Consider the following 16,938-nt stretch of genomic DNA (forward strand, 5'->3'; position numbering starts at 1 on the left):
ATTTTCTAAGATCATTTTAAGGCACCATAAAAATAATGACGAACATACAACGCATAAGTGGACCACACCAAATAATAAGCTTGGTTGCATTAAATGCGAGAGTCATCTTTGGTTTGGTTCATTTGAGCGGTTGGATCTACGTCATTTTTTCTGTTGTACCTTAAAATGATCTTAGAAAAGAGATTAACGCTTGGATAAACAGATACATCACGGTGGGCCCGCCCACAGAACTGCCCGTTCGGGGCTAGAAACGGGCGGTGGTAGGACGCAATCCACGTCCTTCTGTTGCACGGTGCACTGGAGATTTGCCTCCTGGCGTACTGCAATCATCTTACATACAGCAACTAGGAATCTTGACTCCCAATGCCAATCTTCAAGCGCCAAACATACATGCACTGCACGTGTAAATGCATCAAGCGTGTAAAGGATCCGTGACATTCATCAGACGTACCCTTCATTGTATGAATCCTAGCCCTAAATAGGGCTTTCTTACTCATCAGGTCAACAACACATGCTCCTTGATTTTACACCGTCCATTTCTTCACAAAGCCTACTCACTAAACGTACCGTCCATGTTTTTAGAAATACCCCACATCCACCTTATTATCCACCCTATGAACGTCATGGATCTCTCTCACGTGTGCTATATTTCCACGTGTGGCATGTTTGTCCTTGGCGCTTGAAGATATAAGGTTTGCAATAGCATAGCGTATCTCGCAAAACGGAGACCCTTCAGAAACCGACACGTGTCACGCAAGATCCAGCCACCCTTTCCTTCCTCTATATATTCACCAACTGCCACTGCCAATATGGTTATTTTCCACCATCAAAATTCAGTTATTTTTTCCTTTAGCCCTTTTTACCCTTCAACCATTTCTAAAATGACCCCAAAATCCGACCGCCGGATTCTGACTTTCCAGGCCGTCGTCCCCTGCTCCGGCGTCTCCCCCATCGCCCTTCTCAATTCCCTAATCGCCCTCGCCCGCACCATTGCTGGATTCCGATCAAAGACCTTCGGGTCCCACCAGCGCAATATCCGAGAAGCGGCCCGACAGATTGCAATCCTCCTCATCTTCTTAGAAGAGATCCGTGATTGCGGATCCCCTCTATCGGATTCCACCATCCTATGCTTCTCCGAGCTCCACATCGCCCTCCAGAAGATCCAGTACCTGTTGCAAGATTGCGGTCGCGAAGGGGCCCGCCTTTGGATCCTTATGCAATCTGATCGTGTGACAAATGAGCTTCGTATCTTGATCCGGACGGCTGCAACTGCGCTCGAGATCCTCCCATTGGCGTCGATCGATGTGGATGAAGATGTTAGAGAGCTAGTTGAATTGGTCACAAAGCAGGCGCAGAAGGTGAAGGTCGAGATTGACCCGGCCGATGAGCGTGCTGTGAGGCATGTCGTTGATGTTTTGGGCCAATTTGAGAAGGGAATTTCTCCGGATCAGAGTAATCTGAAATGGGTTCTTGACAATTTAGAGATTCGAAGCTGGAGCGAATGCAATCAAGAGATTCGGTTCTTGGAAGAAGAGATGGAATTAGAGAATTCAAAGGGGACTGAAAGAGGAATTTCTCTTCTTAGTAGCTTGGTGGGGCTCATGAGCTACTGCCGGGCCACAATCTTCGATGCTTTGGATTGCCGAAGCAATGAACAGCCGGATTGTAGATGCGAGGATAGGGAGATGATCAGCTGCCTAAATCTAGAAGATTTCAGGTGCCCAATTTCCCTTGAGCTCATGATCGATCCGGTAATCATCGCGTCGGGTCACACCTATGACCGTTCGTCGATCGTGAAGTGGTTCAAAGCTGGAAATCTCATCTGCCCCAAAACCGGCGAGAAGCTGCTACACACCAAGCTCATCCCAAATTCCATAATTCATAAGCTGATTCAGAAGTTCTGCAATGACAAGGGCATTTCAATTGTCAAGCCGAGCAATCACACACGCGATTTGGGATGGACTGTTTTACCTGGAAGCCCAGCCGCAGCAGAAGCCATACGGATGCTTGCAGTCTTCCTCGTCGAGAGGTTAGCTGCCGGGACAGAGGAAGAGAAGAACAGAGCTGCTTATGAAGTCCGGCTGCTTTCGAAATCGAACATATATAACCGGGAGTGTTTGGTGGAAGCGGGTGCAGTCTGCCCGCTTCTGGATCTGCTTTCGTCAATTTGGCCGTTGGCCCAAGAGAACGCGATTGCAGCTCTTTTAAATCTTTCAAAGTACTCAAAGGGCAAAACAATCATATTTGAAAACGGCGGGGTGGGCCCAATCTTAGATGTTCTGACCACTGGATTGAAGATGGAAGCTAGGCAGAACGCCGCCGCAGCTCTGTTCTACCTTTCTTCAGTGAATGAGTACCGGGAAGCTATCGGGCAGATACCAGTCGCAATTCCAGCACTGGTAGACCTGATAAGAAGCGGGCCCACTGCCCGTGGGAAAAAGAATGCAGTGGTCGCATTATTCGGGCTGCTGCTGTTTCCTGGAAACCATCGGAGAGCGCTGGCTGCTGGCGCAGTCCAAGCTCTAATTGATCTCCTGACATCTGAAAGATCTGATCTGGTAAATGACTGTCTAGCAGTCCTCGCAACATTGGCGGAAAAACCAGAAGGGGCTACTGCAATCCACCGGGCCGCAGCAATACCTCTGCTGGTCAGTATTCTGCGGTCATCATCGTCCCAATTGGGGAAGGAGTACATCGTCTCAGTTCTCCTGTCTCTATGCATCACTTGTGGCGCAGAGGCAGTCTCCATTCTACAGAAAACACCTTCGATTGTGCAGACTTTGTATTCACTTCTCACCGACGGCACTTCGCGTGCGATGAAAAAGGCCAACTCGCTGCTCCGTCTCCTCCACAATCTCCATGATCTGAGTTCGATGGGCATGTCGACTCCGGCCATCCCACAAGATCAAGCTGTTCATGTACAGTAACTTGATTTTCACTCCGACGATTCTTTCTTTCGACTCACTGTATTTTTTTTCCCAAGCATTTGTCCATGTACATATACATATATACGTACGTACTGATGTTTTTTTTTGTATGTACGTATGTACTGATGTGTGGTTTTTTGTTTTGTTTTGTTTTGTTTTGGGTATTAGCTCATTTTTATATAAGAGCTGAATACCATTCGATTCCATTCTGGGATTGAAAATTCCAAACATGTAAATTCATACACATATCATTGTGATCTGCATTTGTTGTATTGTAGATGTATTCGAGCATAATATGAATTTGAATTTTATGTGAAAGATGCAAGTTTGATTAACATTGAAAATGATGGAAATCCAATCTGAAATATTAGGAATTATACAGTACTAAGCAAGGGAAAGTGGGGCCCATGGTTCAGTAATTCTAACAATTGATATCATGGGTCCCACATTGGATGATCCATGCACAAAAAAATCCCCCCAGACTGAAGAATCCTAACCCTTCAATAGGTGGTCAATGAATACATGTTTGAGAGAGAATTTCAACTACGAAAAATGGATCTGCGAATCTGGGGTTCTTTTTTCAGTGCATAGACCATCGTGGATGAGGCCTTTGTATCGATGATTTGGATCATTGTACCATGGGCCACACTAGTACAAAATGAAAATCTGACCATACAAACTTTCAGCTCGGAGCATCGTATAATAACCACTCATGAAACCATACCTTTGTTTTTCATTTATAGAATGAAAATCATATAAAGAAATAAAGCTCTTATGGGGTCCTTTGTAGAATTTCAACCGCAAAAAATGGATCTGCCAATCTGGGGTTTTTCGGTGCATAGAATATTGAGGACGAGGCCTTTGTATGATCACGGTTTGTATCGTTGTACCATGGGCCACACTAGTAGAAAATGAAAATCCAAAAATACAAACTTTTGGCCCAAGCATTGTATAATAATAACCATTCATGAAATGATACAAAAAACATATAAAGCTCTTATGGGGACTGAGCTCGGGGCGGCGGAGTGAAAGGAGAAGATTCATCGGTCGAGATATCCAATGCCTTCTCTAATCCAATCACGACTTGCTCCATCGTCGGTCGTTGCTGTTTGTGAGCCGTGCATGACAGTGCTAACTTGAGAACAAGATCAAAAGCCTCCATTGAGTATTCTCCACTTATTTTAGGATCCACAAATTCAGATATATTGCCACCTCTTGTAAGGACTTTGGCCTGAGAAAAAAACAGAAATGACCAAAATGAGAGCTGATGATTTGAAAACAAGTAAGAGTCCATCTACTACACTCCAATTTTCAATTTATACAGGTGGGGCCCATGGTTAAGTGATCTAAGCCATTGCCTTGGAGAGTCCACGAACCAAAATGCCCTCAGATTGGAAGATCCTAGCCATCGAATCATTGGGCTTTATTTTGATTGAATGTGGACTGTTTCTGTGACCATTCTGAATAGTAAGAGATTTTTCTGTTCATGGGCCATCCAAAGTCATTCAGTCGTATCAAGTTATCAACGGGTTGGATCAGTAAACCATGGGGAACACACTTGAACAAAAAGAAACCCGATGTACCATCCAAATTCTACAACCGAAAATTGTATACTTTCTTCAAGAACAAGGTTTGCAGTGATTTCTTACCATTTTTTCCAGTGACATTGGTTTTCTCACATTCAAGTTGATGACTCTCTTCCCTGAAAGGATTTGCAAGAGCACAATTCCAAAGCTGTAAACATCGGTGGCCGGATTTACATGGTGATTCCGTTGGTACTCAGGATCAACATATCCAAAGGTTCCTCTCACTTCTGAGCTCACGTACGACTGGCCTAAGTCCATGACCTTGGACAAACCAAAATCCGAGAGTTTCGCTTCAAAATCATCCCCAAGGAGAATGTTTGTTGGCTGCAGAAGAGGCCAGCTTGACAGATATCAGTTCATAGCTTCAGATGTAATTAACAAGAGCAAGGTAAAAATCCACAACATGCATTCAGAAATAGAAATTGAATGTCGAGAAATACCCAAGAACGGAAAGTTCGAGTATGATCGAGTTTGAGATTTAGCATGCCTTACATTCCCCAATATCTCCTTCAAAATTTGAAAGACTTCAAAAAATCTCGAGCTTCGAATGATTAATAAATTCCAGTTTTTGAAAAGGATTCTACCCATTTTCCATTCACTTTTACTTCTCTCAGTCCCTTCAACTCAAACTTGACCGAGTCAACTCGACTCGATTGAGTTGGGTCAACTCAATGATGAACTCATTTCCATCTAGTGTTTTCTCTTTTCAAGTTTTAGCTGAGTCAAGTTAAGCCTGTTTCTGGTTTTCCCATAGTATACAAAAACAGTTACGTAATGGCCGTTATAGAAAAAAACTACCTGTAACAGCCCCATACCGGTCCCGTAACGGCCCATAACAGACCTGTAACGGTCCCGAAACAGGTTTTTTCAAAAATAAAATTAAAAATTCGTAACAGCTGTAACGGCCTGTATTGTAATTGTAACTGCAGTGGCCGTTACGGTCACCATTACCGTTATGGACCACCTGGGGTTTTCCAGCTTCACATTTTGCTGCATTTTATAAAGGAATTTTGTATAAAAGAAAATGATTATTAATTACCAAGTTCTAATTTTTGAGTCTTTTCAAGCTTTTGCCCAAATCTTCCAATTCAAATCAATCCAATGGAATTCCATTCGAGTTGAGTTTTTGGGTTCTCAAGCTATCCTACAAATTGATTTCTTTCTACACTTCCCCTCCTCTCTCCAGAGATCAGTTCTACTTCCTTTCAAAAACTATAGTATACAAAACATTGACATCTACACTTACCCTGATTGATTTGCTTAGGCCAACTTCCCATTTAAGAATTATCATACGGTTTTACGCAATTTCAATTCCCAAAAATAGATAGTGGAATAAAAATCAATCAAGGTGGGTGTAAATAGCTGCTTTGATTGTGATTAAGAGACTCTTATAATGTTGCAATGGACAATGCGGTACTCTCATAAAAAGGTTTCTTGCCATCTGCAAATTCTAACCCGATGCTTGCTCATTAAAGTAGCCGCTACAGCCCTGAAATCATTTTCAGAATCCAATTTTCAGCAAGGTTCATGACAGTGTACTAGAGTATTCTTGATATTACAATCTCTGCTTTCTTAGAGGACTTTATTACTGACAGATTGTACTCCTATCTCATCAGGTAGTTTGTTGACAAGCAGAATTCCATAAACACGGTCGACCCACTGTCTATGCGGGATGCCCCATAGATCTTCTTAAATTGGAAGATGTCAGCCGTTGTTCTATATGGTAGCCTGCAAATAGATGATTCCCAGAATATATATATATATATATGGGCCATCTTTGAGATTGAAAAGGTCAAGTATTGAAGGGTTAGAGTCTTCCAATCTGGGAGATCTACCTGGCTACCCTATTGAAATGTGGCCTATCAGATTGATTGTCTGCATAACCAAGTGGGCATTCGATCTAAACCACAGTTTTATAACTCGCTGGCGTGACTCGAAACTCAGCCGAGTCAACACAACTCAGCTGATCTTGAACCAAGTTGCTGCGAAACTCAGTATTGGGCCTGACTCGGTCTAGACTCGGAGAGACTCATCAAGTCGACTCAATGGTTCAGTCGACTCAACAAGACTTGGGCGATTCTAGCAAATTCAAATATCCATTTGCCTTCCTACTATTTTCAATTTATAATAATTAAATATACCCGACCCGGATTAATATAAAGTTGAGTTTTCAGGTTTTTTAACTATGATCTAAACCAGTACAAATTGCCATTTTGGGGCCCCACATGTACGATTCAGCTCCTTAAAAGTAAAAGAAGTAACTTTAAAACCATGATATGATATGACCCGAAACATGACAAAGGTTATCTAGAAACTGTTTCATGCAGGTGATCGTTTAGGTTCAAAGCTAACCAATATAAAATTTTACTAACACAGTAAAATCCTCCTGAAGTTTGCAAATCTATATCACAAACATGAGCATTGGATTTGGAATTTCCGGCTCAAGCTCGAATATGTGAAGTCATCAATCGTTGATAGGATAGTCTTCTCATAAATTCAATGTTTTATGATATACAGTCGATCTTCTCATTAAATTATCCAAGTTTATGATGGGCAGAAACAGGAATTGTGCTTTACATTTTCAAACTTTTCTAGTCCTTGACATCAATCTTCAGTACTTCTCTGTTCTTCCCCATTTTTTCCCACCGATTTCTGACATTGATTTTTACTCTGTTTCATCATTTTCATCGACTGTGAAACCCAGACACTGATTTTGGATCTGATTAATAATCAGGTTGGATTGGTAGTGTTGCATTGATAACATATATCACACATAGATACACACATGGTTATATGGAACAGAACATTGCAGTTATGTATGTACATATAAAACAGATAAATGTGGACCTATTTTCATAGGGATGCATGGAGAGTCAAATCATCCAATCAATCGATCTGGGCTGTTCATTAGGTCCAGTCTACACTTCAAGGGCCGCCAAACAAAACTACACCAATCTGACCATTTCATCCACCCAATCAGTAGTGCCTATAAAATGGAAGGTCAAGATTTTTTTTTTATATGAAAAATAGGTCCAACAACAATTTAAACCATCCATTTTGGCAAGTGTCGCAATGATTTCTTATAACCATCCCATCTATGGCTTCAAAAATGGAAGTTTCGGGTCAATAGAATCATATGATGTGTGATTTTTGCACCTTGGCCCGTGTAGTGTGGGCCAGACTAAATGACGATGCAGATCAATAGATTGAGCTGATCATGTTTCTGTATGCAACTAGAATCACTGCATTGTTCCTCTATGAGATATTAACAGAAATAATAGATCATACAATCGAGTGTTGGAACTACCTTGATATCACGGTGAACAATGCAGCCTTCAGGATATGAGTGAAGAAACCAAAGGCCCTGGGCACTGTTGAGCGCAATCTCTAGCCTTTGCATCCATGACAGGATCTTATCCTTACCTGTTATAGATTCGATGTCAGGTGGGCCACCAGTCGCCATTTTTTTCTCCAATCAATCATTTTTTCTAATCAGCCAACTCAAAATAGCTAGGATACAGCTACGGTGACGATAATGATGACAAGGATGATGATGATTACATACACCCAAATGCTCATCTACAACTAGTTGGATGATAGGTTACCATCCAACTACTGGATAAGTTTGTGTGTATGACATCCAAAATTCAAGAAGATCCATTGATCAGGTGGGCCACAACAGAGAAGACATTGCAGAGAACCACCAATCTGATCCAAAGTACAGGTGTGGCCCACCTCATGAGCAGATCCAAAGTAAAGGTGTGGCCCACTTTTTGGGTGGGTTGGATGTTGTACACACCATGACACATCAATACTTATCCGTTAGTCGGATGGTAACTTGGCAGAATTATAAAAAATAAAAATAAAATAGTTATACACCCAAAAAATAGCAAGGTTATGACAACGACGGCAACAATGATGACAGTGATTATGATGATTACAAGCACCCCAAAGCTCATCTATAGCTAGTTGGATGATAAGTTACCATCCAACCAGTGGATGAGTTTTATGTGTAAGACATCCAACCAATCTAAAAAAGATTAGCCCCACCAAGAAGAATTGCATAACATTCAAGTTGATCAATTGATCAAGTGGGCCACACCAGTGTAAACATTGGAAAGCTGCCAATCTTTTTTCAAAATACATGTGTGGCCACATCTCAGATCATTTGGATGTCGTACACACATGAACTATGAAAAGGAGAAGAAAATACCAAATAGCCACTCCGAGAGATTCCCATTCAAGCACAGCTCGTAAACAAGAAAACACTCTTCTTCTTCCTCACAATGCCCAAGCAATTTCACGAGGTTCGGATGTCTGACATGCGAAAGGCTCGTGACTTCTCTTACAAATGTCTCCGCATACCCCTCCTTGATGATGTGCTTAATTGCGACATGCCAACCATTTGAAAGCACACCTTTGTAGACCTTTCCTGTTATTATAACAGAAACTCAGAACAGAGTCTTAAAAGAGAGAACTTCAAATCTCAACATATACATCAATGATAATCAAGTCACTTAGTAAACTGAATTCACTATGAGCTTGACCACTGAATGGTGGGCCATGTTTATATTGATAGTTTGGATGTCCGACATCCTTCAGCCACCACAGAACCCATCAGATCAATGGTTATACTGTATGTAGGAAATTACTGTGTATGATGCATAAGCTAGCTTAAGGCCTATTTAAGAAGGTCATGTGATTGTATATATGTAATATTTATATATCTTTATTTAAATATATTTGTGCTCTTATATTTATGGGAAATCTAATCTGACCGTAGATTACCAGCTTAATCATCCGGTTAGAGGTATACATGGTTTCATTTCTTAAAAGCAAGCCCCATTATTCAGTAATCCAGAAGACTGGTCTCTTCCATTCCACCATGGATGGACTACTCCTTGAGAGGACAATCACCCTTTCAATTAGTTGCCTACAGATAGATAGTTAAGAAGAGAAATACAACAATTACCCACATTCGACTGAAAACTGTTTCTAACATCCTTGACAGGACACAACAACTAATAGTCTGGATTACCAAACCATCGGACCCACCTGCCAGATTAAAAAATTATGTACATTGTGGAAAGAAGTGGGCCACATATCACTCAATTCCTCCATTTTTTTAACCCATTTATTTAATGATGTCATAGGGACATGCCATCAATTTTATTTTATTTTTTTGGTCCATGTCCAATAGTGATATAGGACAAAAGTCGAGGACAATCATAGGGACAGCTAGGATTGAAGGAAACCGGGTTAGAAAGTTAATCCAAGGGTCTAGAGTGCATAATGGCTTCCAACGGCCCTAACTTTGTGATCGGTTTATTCGTTTTGCACATATATTATGTCATTGGAAAGCAATAGATGAGTTCTACATGCTGGCAAATGCCAATGGCCATTGTCCCTGGGAACAGTTTTCCAAAATAAGGTTGTTTTAGGGGGTTAATTTCATTAAAGTTAAAATTTACTACTTTTAATAAGTTGTGTGCTTTTATTTTTTAGAGTATTTTAGGGTTTGGAGACTAATAACTAGAGTCCTTACGTGAGTCATATGGAAGAGTTTGAGTTAGTTTAAAAGTCATTTACTATTTTTAGAAATTCACACTTTTTGGAAAGTTAGCTATTTTGGGGAAAAATTACAAAGTAGGGTTTAGGGGCTTATTTAAGTTATATGAAATGGCTTTGTGAACAGAATTTTCATCAATAATATTTTATTTTTTTTAAAGATTTTCTCTTTTCATGTAGATTCAAGGCTATTCTTGAGAAGAAGATGGTGATCTCTTCTCTTTATCCATGTAGCAATACATGTGTCTATGGCCCACTAAACACTCATGCAAACCATTTCTCCCATTCAGCATAACAATCCTAAACAAGATAGCAACCAAATTGCCTCAAATACATGGTCTTAAATAGTAGTTTCAAACTACCACATGCCCCAACTTGTTCCATTACGGTCCCATTTTGATCCAATGACTCAGTTTTGGATGATATTTAGAACCATGCTCAAACATGAAGTGATATTCTCTTTCATGGCTAGAAATCAATGCTCTCACCTGCTATGCCTTGGCCAATGAAGTTCAAAGCATTTAGATTGTTGGTGGCAGCATAAATCTCTTTGATCGAGATCTTTTGACAACCAACCCCCTCAGAAAGTAACTCCTCAGAAGCTGTAGAAGGAAACAATCCAAACTTCAATTTACTATGTTCTTAACAATGCTAATTGTATTGGGTGTCTAAGGGCCTGTTTATTTTACTAATTAGCCTAGTATTGTAAAGGAAAAGTATCATCATTATGATTTTCCAAATGTCAAACCAAACACAAGAGTCACCGGTCAAAAGCAGATGTATTCATGAGACATGTAAAGGAATATGTAATTATTGTACTTTCTCATGGCATTACTGTGAAAATCTCAAATCTAAATAGTGACATCAGTGTATTTTAGTGATGATTTGACATTAAAGATATGTAAAAATGTCATCATCAAGATTTTATTGCTAATAAACCAAACATGGGAATCAGTGGTCAAATGGATGTTGTCAGGAGATGGGTAAAGTAATTTGCAATCATTACATATTTCCTTTACATTACCATATTAATTGGTAAAACAAATAGGCCCTAAGTGTAAAAAAGATAGGAAGTAAGTGATACCATCTTTTCCTTGTGGGTCATTTGATTTGGACCATTTCCTCAACAAAATACATGCCGCAAAAATTACCAACATCGTGAGCCCCACGATGACCCCGATTAGTATCCATAGACCTACATAAATGAGTCCAGCGTTAGAAACGGAGTGTGAATACAATTGTAGTATTGCAGTGTGAATTCAATCATTGTTTGGAGGGTGGTTTCACCCGGGCGTAAAGAGAAAGAGTTTTTACCAGGACTCTCTTGTTTCGCTACATACTTGCCTGCCAATGAAAGAAGTTACATGTTAGAGATAATCAAGATGGTTGTAAAAATGGATCTTTGGACAATTCGTAGAAGAACTAGGAAATTGAAGGGAAAAAAAAAACATAAAAATTTATAAAAAGCTAAAATGTGTCAAGATGATGATGAACAACAAATGAAGCAAGAATAACATGAGAGAGAGAGAGAGAGAGAGAGAGAGAGAGAGAGAGAGAGTATTGTAGGCCCAAGGACCCTTGAGATGCAAAGCATCCAATAAAAAGAATAGAAAATCTCCACAATAATCATATAGTCACATGTGCTATACCCCACAAGATTGCAAACCATTGCAAGATAATTGTTTTGAAGGTGCTAGAAGCATGAAGAAGAAACAAGATGGAACAAGAAAGAAAAGAAAAGGAGACTTTTGCCCAACACTATCATGGGTGGAAAGTGATTTCCATCTACTCTTCTCCTCTTTACATTGCGATATCCATGAAAATGTAATCATAATTTCCAAACCACAATAAACACAATGGAAATTGTATTGAGAATTCCTCACCATTTCTTGTAATCCCAACATAGAAAATAGAGACTCGTGGAAAAGGTAATCATGATTTCTCTTCCAAGAGAAATCCTCCATAAATGCTAGAGAGGATTCCTCACCATTTCTTCCAATCCAAACAGAGAAAACACTGCTTTTATGGGAAAAAGGGATTCCAACGACAATAAATGCAATGGAAATCCAACTGAGGGATTCCTCACTTCTTTTCTTCCTTTCTTTCTTCCTCTTTTTTTTTTTTTGGGGGCGGGGGGGTGCTGTCCAAACATTGGAAAATAGTGATTTTCTGCAAAAATGAATTCTTTTCCTGCGGATTCCTCATATCCAAACAAGTCCCCCTTTTCCATTCCGAATCGCACAATCTGTAATATGGGCCATCTATGATACAAAACTCTATTCTCACCTGCCCGAAGTTATGGTTTACACTCTTATTGTCGATTATTGTTTATACTTGGATTTGTTCAATATCATTCATATATAATAAAAAACTAGGCATGAAGGATTTGCAACAATAAGATTCATCATTTTGTATATAAATTACAACATCAATCTTGTATATATGACTATATTATGTACTCTTAGCAGCATGTACTGGAGCGACCCATATGATCTGACTCCTAACAGACCACATATTGGAGAAAGTAGCATGCTGCGTACCCATTCCCACACCACATATAGGAAAAACCCACAAACCAGGTAACCATGGTGAAGATCACATTGCAAACGGTCTATAATGACTTCAAAACCCACATGATTTTTGGAAATTATACCAAGGCAAGGAAACCCAAGAAAAAAAAAGCACTAATTGATTTTCTTGCTTCCTGAGCCAAATGTGGCCAAACCAACATCCCCTACCAAGAACAGAACATCTCCCATAACTTCAACAATGCTGTTTCGTCATCGAAGGAATTTCTCCTTTGCAAAGTAGTATCTTTACTAGCAAGCATTTCAGGAGATTGGCACAAATGCAAATGTATAATTATAAATAATCTCTACAAGTTTCACACCACCTATAGATGAAGACTAACATAAAAGCAATTTCAACAAATTATGCAAATGCATGAAGAAACAATTTGAATCATTAAAAGATGAAATTCTAGAATTACCTACCTTGATTACAATCCTGCTCTCCAAGACATCTATAAACTGCCCGAACCCAGTTCTCATCATCAATCCTACTACTCATCAAAGACACCAACACTGCAAATCTACAAACATCATCATCAAATTTACCAACTGTTTCACTGCTATTAAGCAATCTCCCCATTTCATCCCAGTTCCTCAAGCAAGAACCGCACGCAAGGTCCCCTTTGTCCTCATAATTCAAAAACTTGCAATCATCACTCAAACTTTTCAAGTCATTCCCCAACTTATTAGCAACATCACCGACACTGAAATTAGAACAACCTCCATGGCCATCGACAAGCCCCTGGAATCCACAGCTTGAAATGTTTCCATCGAAATTCTTCATGGAATCCAAGCAGTTCCTCTGTTCCATGGCCTTCAAGTAAATTTGACCGGTTCGATTCGCCCTCTGCGCCAACACATAGAGGTATTCATTCAAAGCTATTCTGCAGCAATTCGTGGAAAGGAAGCAGCCCCATTTCCCCCCTCCGCAACCCGAAATGTCTCCAAAAGTGGAGGTCTTGAAATCAAGGCTGCAGTTGGGTGCAGAAGGCTGCGAGGCTGCGGCGTTGATGATAGCAATGGAGGCAAAGATGAATATAAGAGAGGAAGGCAGTTTTGGGTATTTGGTTTCACGCCATTTTTGGGAAGGAAACGTCACGAGACTCGACGATAGGTGAGTTTTTGCAATGGAATAGAGAGGCGGACAGCAGTTATTTTTTTCCATTTTTAGATAAAGAAGATGATTGGAGATTAGTTGAGAAACAGATTTTTGTAGCTGAAAGAGGTTCAAGTGGTGATTTGTTTTTGATGTTTTGGGAAAAAATGAGTAAATGTTGGATTCAAAACAGAATTTGCAACTGGAGAATGACGCTGTTTGAATTTTTACCGCTTTAAGAAAGAAACCGAAATGCAAATGAACTTTACTGCATTACCAATCAAATCGATTCATAGTCCAGGGAGAATTTGACTGTGATTTGCCCTGAGTGGAATGAATTGGATTGGAGGTTTCCTTAATTGAAATTTCCCCAAAACCCAAATTGTCATTTGTTTGGATGTCTCAATCCTTGAACTGGCTAGTTCCTTAAGAACTTGCCTGACTTGAATTCGCAAGATGGGTATGGAAGACATGACAATATTTGAGTTGTCCTTGTGAACTTGAAAGAATTGAGCCCTTGGACGTAGCAATCCGACGCCATGAATGGAGCTATGGATATTGCTTAGATTCTCATGAATTTTGGTAATTGGATAATGAGAGAGAGAGAGAGAGAGAGAGAGAGAGAGAGAGAGAGAGAATTGAAGGATCTTGGTGCAATAAAAAGGAGAATGAAATTGTGGGTATTTCTTAGTTTCTTGAGAATTTTCAGAAAGTGGGTTGTTCTGTGTGAGAGAGAGAGAGAGAGAGAGAGAGAGAGAGCAGAAACAGTAGGATTTTGGTGCAATATATAAAAGAGAATGGAGCTAAAAGTCAGAAACTAGAGTGTTCTTGAAATGGGAGGAGAGAAAATATAGAAAGGATTGCATACATGCCCTGATGCCCTAGAGAAGAGGAGAATTGGAGCTGTGGAGGTTGGTTTGTGGCAATATGAAAGAGAGAGGACTTTCTGTTTGGGAATGAGAAATATTACAATCTGAGTTTTGGGTTTTAGGCAGTTATGATTTTGATGCAATTTTGGAGAAGAAATCATTGGAGATTGTGATGTTTTTGCAACTCCTGTAAAACTCAGCATCCATTTTAAAAAATGGTGGTGACCCTTCACCCATTCCAGGACAATCTCAGCTGTCCAAATCTCTGTCCCAGCTCTTGATGGACGATAATCCAAAGGTTAAACTGATAACATGACAGTTACTATTTGATTTTTGCAATTTAAATTTGGACCATTAACTATTTTACTTTTAACCGTTCACTTGATAGACATGTGGTTTTAGAGGGAAGCGGATATGGGGCCCACCGTGGATTTATGTGTCTTATCCACACTGTCCATCAATTTTTAAAGCTCATTTTAGGGCATCATCCTAAAATTGAAGTATATCCAAAGCCCAAGTGGACCACGCCACAGGAAACAGTGGGGATAATGATGTCAGCTGTTGAAACCTTCACAGGGCCCACAGTGGTATTTATTTGTCATCCAACCTGTTCATAAGGTCACACATACATGGATGAAGGGAAAACACAAATATCAGCTTGATCCAAAACTTTTGTGGCCCAAGAAGCTTTCAATCATAAGCATTCAATTCACACTATTTCTCATGGTGTGGTCCATTCAAGACTTTTTTATGTTTTCATTTTTGCTTCATACGCTAAAATGATCTGGAAAAACAGATTGATGGCGTGGATAAGACATATACATCACAGTGGACTCCACAGAGTATACTGGGTAACTGAGCTACTTAGCACGCGATTCGCTTCCATTTTAGAGATATACTCTATGCGAGATGTGCCCCACACTTTGGAAGGTCTGGATCTACGTAAATGAGTGTCAATTGTGAAGAGGATGAGTCACCACTATTTTTAAAAAATGGTGGTAAACTCACATAGTATTTTGGTTGCATCGAGATAAAAGGGCGGTTGCCGGCCCAAAAGACAATGTGAGAGAGGTAGGGAGTAGCGATTGGCGGATTTTTGCACTGAAATTCGTCGGCTTTGGTTGGTTTTATGCGTTCGGCAGTTGCCATTAGACGAAAAGGAGAGGGCTTTGGTGCACCTAGTTGCACTGGGACATTTAGGTGGACCAATCAGGTCCATCTGGAACGTCCATTAGGTGTAATTTAAGTTTCATGGGCTAGTATGTGAAAATCGTACTGATAAGATTATCCTACACATCAGTAATTTGGCCTTCTTTTTTATACCCATCCGTTTTTTCCAAGCCATGCATAGATTGGTCAAAGCTGTTTTATAAATACCAGATACATTGTTGCCTTTCGGTTTCAACTTCCGGTCACATGGTTCATGCGTGCGTGTTAGAATTAAATGTATGGCTCAATTCAAAATGAACAAGTATGGCCCCAAGTGCCAACATAGGTAGATATGTTGGAATCGCCGTATGTGATTGAAACCGATTAAGATCGGTCGCTTATTCAATCGCTTGCATGGTGTTGTTTAAGATGATCAAGTGATTATCATAAGCTGGTGGGATTCATCTTCTAAAGATGAGTTGCATTTTTACCTTCAATGTTAAATGACTTTTTCAATACAGATAAAACAAAAGGCGAAGTCTTATAGCCAATCTGCCACAAAGAACAATTGCAGGGTGCCTTTTTGAACAGAGAATTTGCTCAATATTCGACTGAATCGAACGTATAAGTATAGACTCGAATTACAACTAAAGTTAATAGTTACTTTATTACTGCTACCGATTACACTAAGGTCGTGTTTGGATTCACGTATAATATTGTTCTGCACTGTAAATATGTACGGATATGGTATTTATGACACTGTAGTTCGTATACATCCATTTTGTCATTGACAATTGCACTATTTGGTTTAGAGTAGAGTTGTATACGTATACATTGCGGATTTCATAGTCGATGTTTGGGAAGGGAGGCTTGGTCGTGTGGGATCGCTTTGTAATCGAATCAAGTACGACAAACCTGCTAGCGTAATTTACGTTCACACGCTACCATATAAATTTGTATACATATAAAATAGTGTTGTACCCGTTAATAAAACACGACTGTTATTGGGTTAACACTTATTAAAACGTGTGATCGGATGTAAGTAACACGATGAGGGTGGGTATAGGACCATTCCCATCACCTGGAATATCCTCACCGTCAATGGAGTATACAGACACAAGTAGAAGGTACTTTGTTGGGTTTGAATATCCACCCAACAAATCAATGGATACT

The 16,938-nt window shown here is 39.9% G+C and overlaps 2 protein-coding genes across 2 annotated transcripts; one reads left to right on the forward strand and one right to left on the reverse strand.

Annotated features, from left to right (window-relative positions):
* The first annotated feature begins 818 nt into the window (after positions 1-818).
* Positions 819-3,262, forward strand: LOC131257949 (U-box domain-containing protein 19-like). The gene has a single exon (XM_058258927.1). The coding sequence runs from the start codon at positions 882-884 to the stop codon at positions 2,925-2,927; it is 2,046 nt and encodes a 681-aa protein (XP_058114910.1). The 5' UTR covers positions 819-881; the 3' UTR covers positions 2,928-3,262.
* A 421-nt stretch (positions 3,263-3,683) lies between these two features.
* LOC131217334 (serine/threonine-protein kinase PBL36-like) lies at positions 3,684-14,313 on the reverse strand. Its single transcript, XM_058212247.1, has 7 exons — positions 13,075-14,313; positions 11,318-11,425; positions 10,570-10,683; positions 8,727-8,945; positions 7,821-7,936; positions 4,577-4,837; positions 3,684-4,158 (listed from the first exon to the last, which is right to left on the reverse strand). The coding sequence occupies exons 1-7, from the start codon at positions 13,814-13,816 to the stop codon at positions 3,925-3,927; spliced, it is 1,794 nt and encodes a 597-aa protein (XP_058068230.1). The 5' UTR covers positions 13,817-14,313; the 3' UTR covers positions 3,684-3,924.
* Positions 14,314-16,938: the final 2,625 nt, after the last annotated feature.

The sequence above is a fragment of the Magnolia sinica genome, chromosome 10 (genome assembly GCF_029962835.1).
Source record: "Magnolia sinica isolate HGM2019 chromosome 10, MsV1, whole genome shotgun sequence".
In the NCBI taxonomy this organism is placed as follows: Eukaryota; Viridiplantae; Streptophyta; class Magnoliopsida; order Magnoliales; family Magnoliaceae; genus Magnolia; species Magnolia sinica.